The sequence below is a fragment of the Gouania willdenowi genome, chromosome 7, assembly GCF_900634775.1.
Source record: "Gouania willdenowi chromosome 7, fGouWil2.1, whole genome shotgun sequence".
NCBI classification, from domain to species: Eukaryota; Metazoa; Chordata; class Actinopteri; order Blenniiformes; family Gobiesocidae; genus Gouania; species Gouania willdenowi.
Window position 1 is genome coordinate 19527963 of NC_041050.1, and position 15664 is coordinate 19543626.

The window sequence follows — 15664 nt, forward strand, 5'->3', positions numbered from 1 at the left end:
GCTGTGATTCCTGGGGCAAGGACAATGGAGCAGAGGTCAATTATAAAGGAATACATTATTGAAACATTCCTTTGACTGCACGACAACATGGATTATCCTTATCTTTGATTCGTGGATTATGCAAATAGATCAGATGGGTCTCTTGATTGTCTCTTGTTTGTGTTTCATTTTCACATGATACACGTGCGCTTAACTGAGGTTGACATTAACAGTTGTTTGTTAATAAAATCGGTGCTTACCACTAAAACAAATGTAAATATGTCATTTCTTTGAGGGGAAAAAAATTAAGTTTTCACTATTAGGTCGGTGTCGGACGAGAAAATGCGGTCCGGAACCACACTCTGCATTCATCTGTGGAACCAAACAGTAGTTTAGTCCACTGTGCTTGTCTACTTTCAGTCTCCAAGCCGTCTTCTCCTCATTATTTCTTGGCAGTGGCTATCCGTATGGTTGACGTATCAATATCCATACGCAGCGTCTCTATTTGGCTAGTTTAGGTCACGTGACTAAGACTAAACCTAACCCTAACCCTAACCCTAACCCTAACCCTAAAAAAATGTTTCGATAATGGGTTTTAACCAAACACTAACCCTAACCTTAAGACGATACGTAACCATACCAATAGCACCGGGGGTTGTCCGTATGACAACCGTACAAATAGACACTTTCTTCTTTTTTATTTCCGGTATTGGGACGCCTCTCCAAGTCATCGAGAACGCGTATCAGCGTCATTTGACGTCACCATCAACGTAACTGTACAAAATGTATCACACAATCTTTTCAAGGCAATAGGTAGAAATATGTGTTTACTCATTCGCTTTGGTTTGGAGTGTTTAATCACCCATTGGCATTAAAAAAAAACTTAAAATGATAGTTTGTTTTTTCTCAAATCCTGCCCTATGCTGCTTTAAGTATATTTTTTCACAAAATACTTTAGGTAGGTGAGTACATTTAATATTAGCTTCTTTGTGGCTTTCACTGAAATAATTTTCCATTGAGTGAATTTAACATTTATCAATGTCATTTTCAGTTATGGTACCTGTATTTTTACTCGCTAGTATATTTATATATTTTATATAAGTACTTAATACACCTATGAATATTTGTAGTCTTTGATGGCAACTTCAGCATGGCCGTGTAGCAAGGTATCACCCGAGCCGGCAGGGGGCGACATACATGTATGATCACTGCTGCTTCAGCAGCTTCTTCCTCTCTGAATGAAAAAGAAGGAAGTAGCAGCGTTTGTTTACATGGTCTGAATGTGTCTGCGAGAGAATACACTGAGCTTTACTGAGAATGTTTGATTAAAGCAGCTGGAGAAAGGAGAAGCAGAATGGCAGATGAAGCTCCTTTCCAGTTTCTTCACAGTGAAGTGATTCAGTACGTGTTCGGTGCGTCTGACAGCGGGGACGCGGTGAGTTCCTGTGTTTTCATATCTGTAGCCACTTCCATGAATCATAAAGGTAGTGGCTATCCGTACGGAGCCGTATCGTACGTAGCGCCCCTCATTGGCCAGTGTAGGTCACGTGAGCGCCCCTCATTGGCCAGTACTTCTGCTTGCTATTAATACGTAGATTCTTAAACTACGTTATAGTCTAACTAACCCAAATAGAACCAGGGGTTGTCCGTACGGCTACGTACAGATAGCCACTCCGATGATGGATCTATTAAACACAAGTAAAATTATTAAATAATTAAAACTTGCGAAAAAACAATCAACGCACAAACGCTTACCAGTTTGACAATACCAAGAAATAATAAATAAGACAAACGTATTGTGCTCTCCTGGCATTTTCGTACTGTTACTCGTTATAATTTGTCTTTATTTTCTGTCTTCCAAAACAATCTTTCATAATCTGATACTGCACTGAGGTTTTTCAAATAATCTAAATATAGGCCACTGTTCAGTGATAGATGTACTTATGGGCTGTGTACCCTTATATAAAAGGCCATGGCTATGGATACGTTTGTATCCATAGCCGGCCACTCTATGCATATGCTGCGCCCATCATTGGCCAGTTTAGGTCACGTGATAGGTGCACCACGTAACTTAAAGTTCCGTCAGTTTTATTTTAGCTCATATTTATTTTTAGCTACCCCACTAACCCTTTAATTTTTGCCCTTACCTTAATTCTAAACCTAACCCTAAATCAGAAAATACCCTAAAATGTTTATTTTTGTCAGATATGTATATGTAGTTATGCGTGTTAAATGTTAAAATGAAAAAATTATTTGTCATATGTGGGATTCAAACCTACATTAGCGGAACAAAGAATCCTTGAATGTGGCGCCTCAGACCACTCGGCCATCCTGGCACGCATATCTAGACACTTTCTTTATAAAATGTGAGGGGGAAAAATATCAAACAATAAAAGCTAATTATAAATATTGGATCAGTGTGTGGTTGTGTGTCATCAGCATCACTCCAATTTTCTGTCAATGTTACTCTTGCACTTTATGATCTCACTGTTCATGTTACCGTGGATACTACTGTCAGTGTTATTTATACGATTTTGATTCCTGTGGTTTTGTTCAGGAGACTGGGCGGAACATCACCAAGGTGGAGAGCATGGGCTTCAGAGTTGGCCAAGGACTGATAGAGAGGTAATGTACCAATTACTGCTCACATACACGACCTAACTACTGTTAGAGAAAAGTCATCTACGGTCTACTGATCATTTTATGTTTGTACAGTATTTGAAGTTGATTTATTTGTTTTGATGAAATTTGTGTCATAGATATGAAATAGTATAATATTAATATTATGCACATGTCACGTACATTTGTGTACATGTGTGTACATGTGTGTTCGTATGTATACATGTTTGATGTGCATGTATAAATTGTATATATAAAACTTGTGCAGAATATATATTGAATGTATATTGTAAAATTAGTGAGTGTGTGATATTATCTAGTAGGGATGTAACGATTCACTCAACTCCCGATACGATTCGATTCTCGATACTGGGTTCACGATACGATTCTCTCACGATTTATTTTACAAAATGGGACTGTCGTCAAATGATGACTGAAAAATATTCCTTTATTTTACTGTATTATTTTCCTTTTATTTTTAATTGTCAAAAGAATCCTTTGATAAACCATTCAAAACAATGCAATTTAACTACAAATAAATCTTGAATGAAATAAATAAAGGAATAATACAAATGAAGAAGAAGCTTATTAATTTAAATTCTGGTTCTATAGTAAACAATGCAAAACTGCATAATAGTTCTTTTTCTTTTTAAAAGTGCAACTGAAAATGTATTTTGTGCCTTAACAATTGGACTTTAAAAAAAAAAAAAAAGTCATTGCACTGATTTACGGCAGATATTTGTTTGGACCAGCAGAGGGCGCTGGTAACCCAGTGGTCGGTTGGCATGCAGCTAACCTAGCACTGAAGAAGAGATGCTATGCTAGCAAACAGAGCTAATAGAAAAACGTGACTTTTGCAGATATTCACGTAATATTACAAATATTCTTTCGGTACTAAAGGGGTAAGGAATCATTTTTTATAATGTTTAAGAGTAGAAGGCGGCCAGAAAGAAAATAGTAGCAGATTCCACCCGCCGGTACGCAGCTGGACAAGCCCTCTGCTGTTTAAAAAAAGTACTGCGATTCAATTTTCAAAGTATCGATGTCAATCGTGATACCTATGAATCAATTTTTAACTGCCTTACGATTAATCGTTACATCCCTATTATCTAGAGAACCTTGTTTTGTTGTGATGGGGCAGGTATGTATAAGCTTTGCTTCAACCTACATCCTTTCGGCTGAAGAATTAGACATTTGACTGTTGTCCGTTCTGTTTTTGTTTTTCTGAAGACTGCCAAAATAAATTCAAATTAAAATAAATTTAAAAAAGGTACAGGGCATATTGAAAAAAAATTTACATATGCAAAGATTGTAGTCTGAGATAATTTTATCTATTGTAATACATATTTTTATAAAATATACTTTATATAAAAAGTAACCTAATTGTTTAAATGGTCAATAAACATTTTTTTTCTCACTTTGGTTCAGGATCAATGTAATTTAGTCTAGGTCGGGTTGGATTAATTGATAATAATCACAATATTGATTATCATTTATGAGATTTATTGCTGGGTTGCTAGTTCAAACCCTGCATGCTGCATTCCACTCACTCTGACAACATTTTAATGCTTTAAAACACTTCCATGTGTCATCAGGACCATGGACCACTGGCCAACAGTCCAGTCCTTCTTCTCCTCTTTTTTTCCTGCAAAAACTGAGAAGTAAATGGTGATTTCTTCACAGTATTTAAATTTTTGGAATTCCTGTTTTTGTGGGTTTTATGAGCTGAACGCCCAAATTATGTAAAAATAAACAAATAAATACTTGAAATCATTAATCTATAATCTATGAAAGTTTAACTTTTTAAATGGAATTATGGAAATTAAACAACGTTTCCTTGATATTCTAATTTTTTGGAAAGGGCCTGTATTACTAGCCTCAGTCAATTGTTAAAATTGTCTCCTTTTGTGCCTCACATGGAAGACAGTCTCCATTATTCTGGTGTATATGGAGTTATGATAACGATATGATAATAAAAGTTATTTTCCTTCTTCTGCAGATTAACTAAAGAGACATCGCGGTTTAAAGATGAGTTGGATGTAATGAAATTCATCTGTAAGGACTTTTGGACCTGTTTGTTTAAGAAGCAGATCGACAATCTACGCACCAATCATCAGGTAGCACCGATTTTCTGTGTTGTTTTCCTTCAGTCTGATCTCCCTGTAGGGGTATCCTATCCATCCTGATGAGAATCATCCACAGTCATTGGACCCTATTATGTCTCCCTGCACTGTGAGGCGTGTCCCTAAAAATCAGGTGTGGTTTAGAGATTTTGCAGCACAGTTTAGTTGGTAGGTTAGGACGTTAGCGTGCACTATGATAAGGGATCTGAAAACAAACTTTGCGATCATAATCGTAATTAAATTGTAAACGAGTCTAGATAATTGACTTTGCAATTGTAATTGCCATAAAAGTTTTATAAAAATTGCAAATTTAATGCAAAACTGCAGAACCATGTTACATTTTTACACGTATGTAGTTAACAGTTCATATCAAGCTGTTCCACATTTTACCATTAAAAAAATTAACTCGGTAACTAATAGATAGGAAATAAATTAGCTGATATATATTTGTTTTTAGTGTATTTTACAGCTGATTTTGGACCCGTTATCATGAGAGATGCTAACACAAGAGGAAGGTTAACTTTTATTAAGTTATTTATTTCAGGCTCAGTAATTCTGATTCATTGTAATTGAACATTAGTAATTGAGAAAAATAATTGTTATGGACTTTCTGAGGATAAAAATAAATAAATTGTAATTTCATTTTAATTGGAAAAAATGCTGTTCACTGTAATTGTAATTGAATATGGGCAATTTAAAACATAATTGTAACTGAAAAATGTAATTGACCCCAACCCTGGTGTTCCCAGTGTCCTCAGATGCACTCTCCTCTCAGGCATGTGTATCTTACTAACCACAGCCCTGAATGATGACAAAGTTTGATCCAGCTAAATGAGGTGGGTGCAATCCTGAGCACAAAGGTACCCACCTCTGTCCTCAGTGAACACACCTTCTGACCACACCTTGAATAATTACACAACTCTCAGTGCATCGTGTTGGCTGTGCTGCTCAAAATGGGCCATTGAGTGCAGGAGCCTGATCTGACTGGCTTAGTGCGTAAAACAGAATATACCTCAGACATTTCCATTCTCAAGCAAACAAACCCAGAGAAACAATCATAGGTTGTGCATATATGTCTAGATCCTGTTTAGACACTACTCCCATTTACATAATTTCATGATTTTAAAGCAGTAACATTTCTGACATTGTTTTTATGTGCAACTCCCAAACATTAAATGTTCCTCTGCTCCTCATTTTTTCATCAGTTCCTGTTTCTTTTGATGAGTGTTAAGATCTGCTGCTGATTTGTTGTGTGTTTCAGGGCATTTATGTCCTGCAGGACAGCAAGTTCCAGTTACTGAGTCACCTTTCAGCTGGTAAACAGTACCTGGATCAGGCTCCAAAGGTGCTTTCAAGCCTCATCTGTTCACACAAAATTATGAGACTTATTGAAGTACATTACACATTAAGCCCTTTCTTCCACTTGCACAAGTGCATCTTAATGCATCCTTGTATTGTTTCCTAGCACACACACACTTTGCCATTCACGTGATCCAAAAGAATGCATGTTTCATTGCACAAAGCTGCCCTTTTTCAGTGACTATCTGCTTTAGCTCAGATGGATCTTTAATGGTATCTCACTCCCATTATTCTGCATCTCAGCATTCCTTTTTGACCATTATTAAACTAACTGAAATACTCACACTTGCCCATTTTGCATCTTATTACCTGAACTTTCAGAACACACGTTTACTGACTGTATAATGTGTTCCACCCAGGAACGTGTCATGATGAGGAGCTAATTGGTTCTATTTATTTCTGATCATTTCCATGACTGTTGCATTTCCCTTACTATGACAGATATCTCCATCATGCTTCTGTGCTCTTTTACTCTTTTTATTGGACTATTCCCTTACATAAGAGAACAAACGACTGGTTGTGTCATCTGTAATTGTGCAACAGTGTTTCTAATCACAAACTCTACTGTTTCTATTCGTCACAGTATCTGGCCTTTACCTGCGGTCTGGTGAGGGGAGCGCTGTCCAACCTAGGAGTGAAGAGTATTGTAACTGCTGAGGTGTCCATAATGCCAGCATGTAAGAGCCATTGTCTTGATCTCTGAGCCAGAAAATGTTTATAATATAGGATTTTCAGAACATTTTAGAATAGAATCATCTTGATTCCTGCATTTTATTTGTGTTTTATCTCTGTGTTTTATGTCTTATGGGTCCTTGGTTAAGTCCTTCTTCAGATGTACACTCAGAAGGTTGTAGGATGCAATGCTAGTCTGCAGCTACGTCTAAAAAAATTAAAATATCATGAAAAAGTTTAATATTTTTCGTCACTTATTTCAGAAAGTCAAACCCAGATATGATATTGGCTCATGACACATAATGTGAAATATTTCAAGCCTTTATTTCTTGAAATTTTGATGATTATGGCTTACAGATAATGAAAACTTAAAATTCAGTCTCTCGAAAAATAAGAATATTACATAAGATCAATAAAACAAAAGGATAATTTAAACAAAAATGTAAGGCTTCTGAAAAGTCTGTGCATTTCTATGCACTCAATACTTGGTTGGGCCTCCTATTGCATGAATTACTGCATCAATGCGACGTGGCATTGAGGCATAATGGAAGCCCAGGTTGCTTTGATAGCAGCCTTTGGATCATCTGTATGGTTGGGTCTGGTGTCTCTCACCTTCCTCTTGACAATAACCCCATATATTCTCTATGGGGTTCAGGTGAGGCCAGTTTCCTGGCCACCAAGCTCAGTAACACCATGGTCATTGAACCAGCTTTTAGTACCTTTGACAGCGTGGGCAGGTGCCAAGTCCTGCTGGAAAATGAAATCAGCCATAAAGCTTGTCAGCAGAAGGAAGCATGAAGTGCTCTAAAATTTCCTGGCAGATGGCTGCATTGACTGTGGACTTCAGAAAACACAGTGGACCGACACCAGCAGATGATATGGCAGCCCAAATACCATATCACAGACTGCGGAAACTTTACACTAGACTTCAAGCAACGTGGATTTTAAAAGTAAATGTTGCATATCATTTGGAAATCAAGGTCCCAGATTGTGGAGGAAGAGTGGAGAAGCTCAGAACTGTATTGTCATTTAAATTATTTTCTTATACTAGAACTGGAGCCTTTTTTCATCTCCGCTGTGTATTGTGTCAAGTAACATTCACTGCAGCCATAATCTCTGTGTGAGTTTGCACCTGAATGTGGGTCGTACTATTTTTGGCGCAGAAAACTGAGAAAACAGTCACCTCAAATAGTTCCAAATTTGATGAATTGTATTGCGCCCACTGCATTCATTTATTTGTATTTCCCCCTCCCATTTTTTGTGCCCTTTATAAGATCCGCCTACATTAGATATTCATCAGAGGGAAACGCTGCATATGGATTGTGACGCACTGAACAGTCCTGATTCCCTGGGGTTTGTACCCCTTATTAGCATGTGGAGGGACGTTTGCACACGTGTTAATGCCCCTAAACCTTTTGTGAACCCACCCCTAAGTGTGCTGTTAAAATCAATTAGAAATGAGCCATGTTTGTAGAGTTACTCACCAGCTAAATCACAGAGCAGATAAAAAAATTATATATATTAATATTAACCTAAACAGTTACAATTGCTTTGAGTGATTTCCTAGCCGAGATAACTATGATTGTCTTGATTACTAATGTGTGCTTTTGTTTTGCTTCTGTTTATATTTTCAGGTAAATTCCAGGTCATGATCCAGAAAATATAAAGTGACCTTCACTGTACCTCAGCAAATGTCGTTCATCTGCCTCAGTTCATTGTAAATGTGTGGGTGTCTGAGAGACTGCCATGGTTTCCTCTAATTATACACTAAAGTTGACGTAACAGAGAAATGTATGTAATGATTTGATGTCTATTGTGGCAGAAACATAAATATTAAACAACTGTCTTCTCTGTACACTTTGTTAGTATTTGTACACAGGTAAAAACTTTGTTTTAAAATGTGAATCCAAATTATGGATATTATTGAACCATTTTTGTATTCAAGCTTTTTGGTAAGTTTGTTTTAGTAGGCACAACAGAACAAAGCAGAAATATATAATAGAATGTAAGATAGTAAAATGATAAAGTGGTTAGGACATCTGCCTCATAGCAACAAGGAATGGATTAAGGTCGTGTTGCATTTGCATGTTCTCCCAGTGCCTTTCTCCCACCATCCAAAAACATGCATGTTGTGTGAATAAGATTGCCCCTAAGAGTGAATGGGAGTGTGAGAGTGGTTGTCTGTGTGTTTGCACTGGGTCCTGACCTGTCCTCAGGTTATCCCCCATCTGGCACCAGTTGAGAGCCTCAACCCTGAAAAAGAATAAGCGGGTTCGGAACAAAGAAATGTATTGTTTATTTAATATTTTATAAAATAATGCTTTTAGCGCACAGCTGTGTCTTACAGTAAATGTAAGCATGATGACATTTGAACACCAGTGGTGTGAAGTACTGAATTAAGAAGAGGATTTTCAGACACTATTAGAACAACACACAATATCTAATTTGATCTTTTTGTGTAACTCAGCTGCTCACTGCTCAGACCATGGCATTTTCTTTCAACAGAACACTGGATGGATACATTTACATGCTTTTGTTCCAAATTAGGAAGAAATGAGAGACAGTGAATGTTTTTTTTTCTGGTGATAATCTCCTTTTGTCCAACTTTTCCTCAGTTTATCACAATCAATAGCGCTAGAAGGGAATTTGTGTGCAGTGTACATTCAACTTATATATGCTTTAACAGATCATAGTGTCTAGTAGTTGTAAAGCTTTACTTTAACTAAAGAATGACCTGAAACCTCTACAGAGCAGGAACAAGGACGAGAACTGAATTGAACTCTTCTCTACGTTTCCTTTTACTTTACTGACATCTAGTGGAGTATTTGTGTAATTGCAGTTGGATCCTATGAATTCTGTGTATATTGTATACCTGCTTACCCTGTTTATGGTGACAGGGATTTAGGAGCCTGCATATTTTCTTAACAGTAATTTTACTTGCAAATTTGCACAAACACCTAGTTTCCATTCATCTTTTTCATATTTTATCAATTACTGTCAGTACTGTAATGAACGTTTAAAGAGAAAAGAAGACAACTATGTATTGTGAGGAAGAGGTAAAATAAGTCTTTAACATTAGCTAATTTCATAAATCTGCTAAAGCAAAAAGACAACAGTCTATCAATGTCACACTATTTCACTCCTGCAGCAAATTCATAGATTCTATTTAATTTACCATGCATGTTTTTGGACTGCAGGAAGATAACCAGGGCATAATTTGGGCCGGATCCTGTCGGAGCAAATTCCGGCATTTCCCAGATTTGGACCGGCACTTGTTTTATTGGATCCACCTCATTTAAAAATAAAAATACAAAATTCAACACCTGTTTTGTTTTTAGGTGTTTTGATTAAATTTTGAAGTATTATATTTGGACAGCTGTGTCTTTTATTGAGTTGAAATCACTGAAAATTCCATTGTAAAAACAAAATTGAATGTAGACAGACAGCTCGAGTGAGGAAGAAAGGGGAAAGGCAAGCCGCGCCCCTACGCTACGTCTAGGGTGATTTTGCGCAATTTTTTTTGCTCTGTCAGCCTGGAAGAAAGTAGGAACTGGCCACAAAAAAGGCAGTTGGATTTAAAAAGCTTTTTTAAGCCAATAATTGAAGCTAAGTCTGAGGTTTAGAAGCCCAAGCTTGTTTCTGTGGAAAGGGCGGAGCAGCAGCAGCATGGCAGCAGTTAGCGTAGTGAGTAACAGCACATGTAGCTCAGGGTGAACACACCTTAATTGGTCGATGCCCTCATGGTCGACCAAGATTTTCATTGGTCGACCAGCAATGACATCGGTTTCAATACCGCAAAAAAAAATGCACTTATATAGGTGATAAAGATTAAATATCAATATAATGTATTTAATGCCTAAACATGATTCTGTGTCCAGCAACAGCTGTGTGTGAGTGCGTGTTGCGCTGCAAAAAAAAATAAAAAATGTTGCACTTCAGCTGTCACTGCGCAGTCCTGAGAGCAGATCTGAGCGAGGGAACGAATTAAGACAGGCTTGAAACAAGCATCCACTGTTAAATCAATCCTTTTTCTGCACAAGAACATGGGTTATCCTTAAATTTGATTTGTGGATTATGTAAATAGATCCATTGCTGTCTCTGGCACTGAGGGCACACTGTGCACCTGTGTTTGACGTGCATTTGTTTCCCCGTGCGCTGATCTGATGTTGACATTAACAGTTTATTAAAAAAGCAGGCTTACCACTAAAACAGACGTAAATATGTCATTTGTATGAGGAAAAATAGGTTTTAATTGCTGTTTCAGGTCAGGCTCTGATATAAATACTTGATGACCTGTAGGTTTCACTTTTGCGTTGTCGGGTCCCTTTTTTTTTCATTCTCCATGTTTTTTTTTTTGTTGACTAATCGCTACATGCGTCATAGTCTTGATCGACCAACCATTTCCTTGGTTGACTACAGCCCTACTGGGTTCGAGGAGTTTGTTGACAGTGGAGAAGACAGCCTTTTGGTTATTGGAGCTGTTGTGGATATGGTTAGAGTAGTAGGTAGAGCAGGCCGTGTTTAGGGCAGTTTTGTACCGTTGGAGGTGATCAGAGTAGCCTAGGAGATGGACTGTTAAACCGTTTTTTTTTTTTTTTTTGTTGAGACGTTCGAGTTGACGTTTGTGGGTTTTTAGTTTTCTGAGGTCAGTGGTGTACCAGGGGGCTGAGTGCTTAAATAAGACTTATTCGGTTTTGGAGAGGGCAAGTTGGTCGACACAGGAGGAGAGGGAGTTGTAATGGTTGACAAGGTTGGTGTGGTCGTCAGAGAGCGGAGGAGGGGAGGCAGACAGAAGGTTAAGAAGAGAAGTGGAAAAATCAATAGGAGAGATGGATTCCAGATTTCTAAAAGAAATGGTTCGCTTGTCCTTGGCGTGATCGGTGGGGAGGTGGAGGTCCATGGTGATAGCCAGATGATCGGAGATGCAGAGATCAGTACTGGAGAGTTGCAGGATGGTGAGACCGGTGGAGCAGACTAAGTAGAGTGTGGCCATGGGTGTGGGGAAGTTGACTTGCTGAGTGAAGTTGTGGCAGTCCAGTAGAGCAAGGAATTCAGAGGCATGGCTACAGTTGATGTTGTCCAGGTGGAAGTTGAAATTGCAGAGGAAGAGAATGGAAGGTGAGATGGGTGAGAGCTGTGAGACAAAATCAGAGAACTTGGGGAAAAAAGATGGGTTGGGCTTAGGAGGACAGTAAATGACTGCAATGATGAGGGTAGAAGGGCCAGGGAGTTTGAAGGTGATGTGTTTAAATGACTGAAAGGATGTTGTGAATATGGTTGTTGAGGGCTTTTTTGTGAACTGCGGCCATGCCACCGCCCCGATCAGTGTAACTGGGGGGAGTGGCTTGATTTAGTGAGAAACAGTCTAGAGGTTTATGCCAGGTTTCAGTGATGCAGAAGTCCAGGTTATTGTCAGTTATGAATTCATGTATGATGAGTTATTGTTAAATGAACAGGTGTTAAGGAGAGCCAGTTTCAGTATTTTCTGCTGTGTGAGTGGCTATGAGGAACGAGGGAGTGAATGGAAGATGGGATTGGGCTGTTTCATTAGTTTTGTGTCATTATTGTAGGGTTTAGGGGGTCTGGCTGTGATTATTGACTGAATGGGAAAGGTGGGAGCAGAGGGAGGCAGTAAAGGGTGGAGCCTGTATGGGGAGCTGTGTTAGGGGAGGTGCTTTTATGTGGTGCAGTAGAGTAAGGTGAAGGTGACGGCGTGTGTTTTGTAAATAGTCAATCATGTGGCAAATGCTGGACTGCGTGCTGAAGATTGCCTGTTAAAATACTACTGCCTAGTTTATTATGGTGAAAACAATCACGTTTAAAAAATGATTTTTAACCCCAGAAGACATTAAAGTTGTTGATGTAGCCCACATTTTGAGCCCTGCATGTGGTTTGGAGCCCAGTATAGAGTCAGAGAATATGAAGATTCCCAATCCGCATCTGGGAGAGAGTGGGCCGCTGATGAACATGGATTTGCCACAGGTGGAGGGATAGTGAAGGAGTTTGTTAAAGTTTGTTTTGGTGATTTTTGACTACCGCCGGGATGCATCGATGCAGCCAATGTGGACAATGATTTTATGGATAGACGGTGGTAGAGTATAGAAGACCACAATGTTTATTGAGGATGACAACCCTGGTTAGACCGGACGGACTTGAGAGATTATGGTAGTGATTTTATCCATGCGCTACCCTGGATTATTGAAGGTACACGGCCCTTACAACTATCAAGACACGTTTAATTCATGTCACCAAAGTCTGTTTACTGTAAATGACTGTACTATCGTGTCACTGCCGCTTTGTAGACGGTCTCTGGCGGCGACATGTTTCACCCAGACTGAATTGTTTGACGCAAATCATTTTCTCTCTGGCAATGATGGCAGACGTGGACACCGGTGGAGTGCAAAAAAGATAGAAAATGTCTAAAGTGTGGGACCATTTTACGCTTCGCAAGGCGGACAATGAAGTCCAGTGTAAATACTGTAAGATGGATCTAACCTACCAAAACAGTACTTCCATGATGCTGCAGCACATGAAAAAAAAAACATCCTCTCATGAATGCCACTTCTGCAAGTGGAGCCACTACAACAGTGGTCTCCAACCTTTTCAAGCCCAAGATCCCTGACCTCTACCTTAATGACGGCAAGATCTACTCAATGAAGTGTAAAAAAAAAAAAATGGATTTTCCTTCCGTTTTCAGGCTAAGTTTATTTGAATTACATGAAATGCCGTGGTCCAACATTAAAAAATAATGAACCCAAAATGCTATCTGTAACTAGCATTAAACTGGCCTTATCATTTGATCCTATTGGTCACTATATAATGTGTCCTGTTACGCTGAAAAAATACAAGGACTGGATCGACAGAAACATTAATCAGCCATAATGTATTTGTGTTATTTTTATTTTTTTTGCGATTATTATACAGTCCATGTTTCATTTGTGTTCCGGTGGTTTTGTTTAGGCATCAAAGCGGGAAGCTGTTGTTTTTTACGCCGTTGTATTCTGGATCAACAGACACAGAGAGAAAAAGTGCGCTTGCAAAAGTGAACATTAATCAGCCATAATGTATTTGGGACCGCGGAATGACGGGCGATAATATTCTCTGTCACCCTGGATTTCCACTGGATGCGCAACTGCACAGCAACTGCTGCGAAACAGCAACGCACCTGATAGGTTTCCATTCAAGTCAATGTGTCAATTTCCACTGCATGCGAATCTGCTCCTGCTCAGCACCATCACTGCTGCAGCACGCTGCTGCTCTCTGCAGCAAATACGCAGCATTTCTATTTTTGCTGGACGCTGGAGCTGTGCTGCAGCAAGTTAACAAAAATAAGCCCGTGCGGGACAGGAAGTAGTACATAAACAGAATAAAATATCCGGATTATTTTAAAATGAAAATACTATGTGTTCAAGGGGGAAAACACCTACCGTCCGGGACCTCCAATTGTGATGAGTCGACTTCACAAAGATAAGATGGCATTGTTGTCAATGTGTGAAAACTATCTATAAACATTGAGTTCAGTCAAACTTTGTACCCTACTCGCTGCAATAAAATCCTCTGACTGTCTCTAAGTCAATGCTCAACTACTTTATGCTTTCATATCTTTTGAAGACAAAAACATCTGAAGTAAAATGGTGCAGGTAATCAGACAGTAGAGCTCAAATTCTATACAATATCCAGAGAATGTTCTGCATATAATGAAGAATGGTCATGTTGTTAGCTGAGAACAGACTCATTGTAGAAATAGCGAACCTTTCACAGTTTTAAGGCTAAAAACTGAACATGGTGAGACAATATCTCATCCAGTAATATATTGCGATATTAAAACATCACAAGTTCTATCGTTGATGGTAGTGATATTGCAATTTCCCAAAGGGGGGTGAGGGGGCTTGAAGGTTTCCTTTCCATGCTTGCTATATTGGTTCCAACCAAGTGTGTCTTTTCAACTGCAGGAGACATTATCAATGCCAAAAGGTCTCAATTGCTCCCAGAAAACATCAACATATTCTTGAAAAAGAACATGTACATATCGCTAATCTGGGCTCTGAAGACTGTTCTAGTTTGATGATTTAAAAAACTTGTTATATGGAATTTATTAACTCTGCCTATCATCCCACCCCATCTGTCATTCTACTTATACCAGTTTGATCCTGAACAAAGTGCTCTAAAAATGATTCTTACCAGAGTTCTGAAATTGCTTCCTCTCACTAGTCCAGGGAGATCAATGCACAATAAATAACTACTTCGTATATTATTGCCTCGGAGACCTGAACACAACTGTGATGGCTTGACGACTGTATCTCCAAATCCATAGGCGGAGTTTAAGATTCTTGCCATGGGGGGCAGCAAAAATTTCTTTGTAAAATATATAGAACATCTCAAGTTTCTTTTCACAGATAAGGAATGAAAACAAATGTGTTAATCTAACTGTTTTTATTATCATTTACTGTATGTAACATAAATTTTGAAAGCTGCATTATGGACCTGCCAAAATAAATCCAAAATGCAGTTTGAAATGTACAGCACCCTCTTGTAACTTAAAGAATGAGAGAGTAAAGTTGCTCAAAGTAAGCAGTGTTATTATTTATGATGTTCTACATGATATACAGTATGATACAACACTCAATACATCAGCTTTAATATGGGAGATACACTTTAACATGGAGGGACACACTTGCTGGCACTCGTAAATCACTAAGTTAGACAACAGGTAGGAGATAATAAAAGGATTAAAAGCATTTAAAAGTCCAACAATGTAGATTATGGCATTAAAAGTCTAACAACATAACTCCACCTTTGCCAAATATCTACGTGCTCCAGAGGCCAGTGGATGCCAATTTTGACGCAGGGGAGCTGGGCGAGTGGATTGAAACAGCGCGGGGTTTGTTCGTTCTCTGTTCCTGTTGGCTTGT

At 38.5% G+C, this 15664-nt stretch overlaps 1 protein-coding gene across 2 annotated transcripts; it reads left to right on the top strand.

The window, feature by feature from the left end:
- The first annotated feature begins 1210 nt into the window (after positions 1-1210).
- On the top strand, positions 1211-8607 carry trappc6b (trafficking protein particle complex subunit 6B). Of its 2 annotated transcripts, XM_028453206.1 has the most exons (6): positions 1211-1414; positions 2537-2604; positions 4598-4715; positions 5983-6066; positions 6664-6757; positions 8387-8607. In XM_028453206.1, the coding sequence occupies exons 1-6, from the start codon at positions 1334-1336 to the stop codon at positions 8416-8418; spliced, it is 477 nt and encodes a 158-aa protein (XP_028309007.1). In that variant the 5' UTR covers positions 1211-1333; the 3' UTR covers positions 8419-8607. The 2 variants fall into 2 exon arrangements, with proteins under 2 accessions (XP_028309007.1, XP_028309008.1); XM_028453207.1 differs by lacking the exon at positions 5983-6066.
- Positions 8608-15664: the final 7057 nt, after the last annotated feature.

Excerpts from the sequence above, each read along its gene's own strand:
- trappc6b (XM_028453206.1), top strand. The coding sequence starts at position 1,334 with ATGGCAGATGAAGCTCCTTTCCAGTTTCTTCACAGTGAAGTGATTCAG. Across the intron at positions 6,067-6,663 it reads ACCTGGATCAGGCTCCAAAG|TATCTGGCCTTTACCTGCGG; the intron begins GTGCTTTCAAGC and ends TATTCGTCACAG. Across the intron at positions 6,758-8,386 it reads GGTGTCCATAATGCCAGCAT|GTAAATTCCAGGTCATGATC; the intron begins GTAAGAGCCATT and ends TTATATTTTCAG.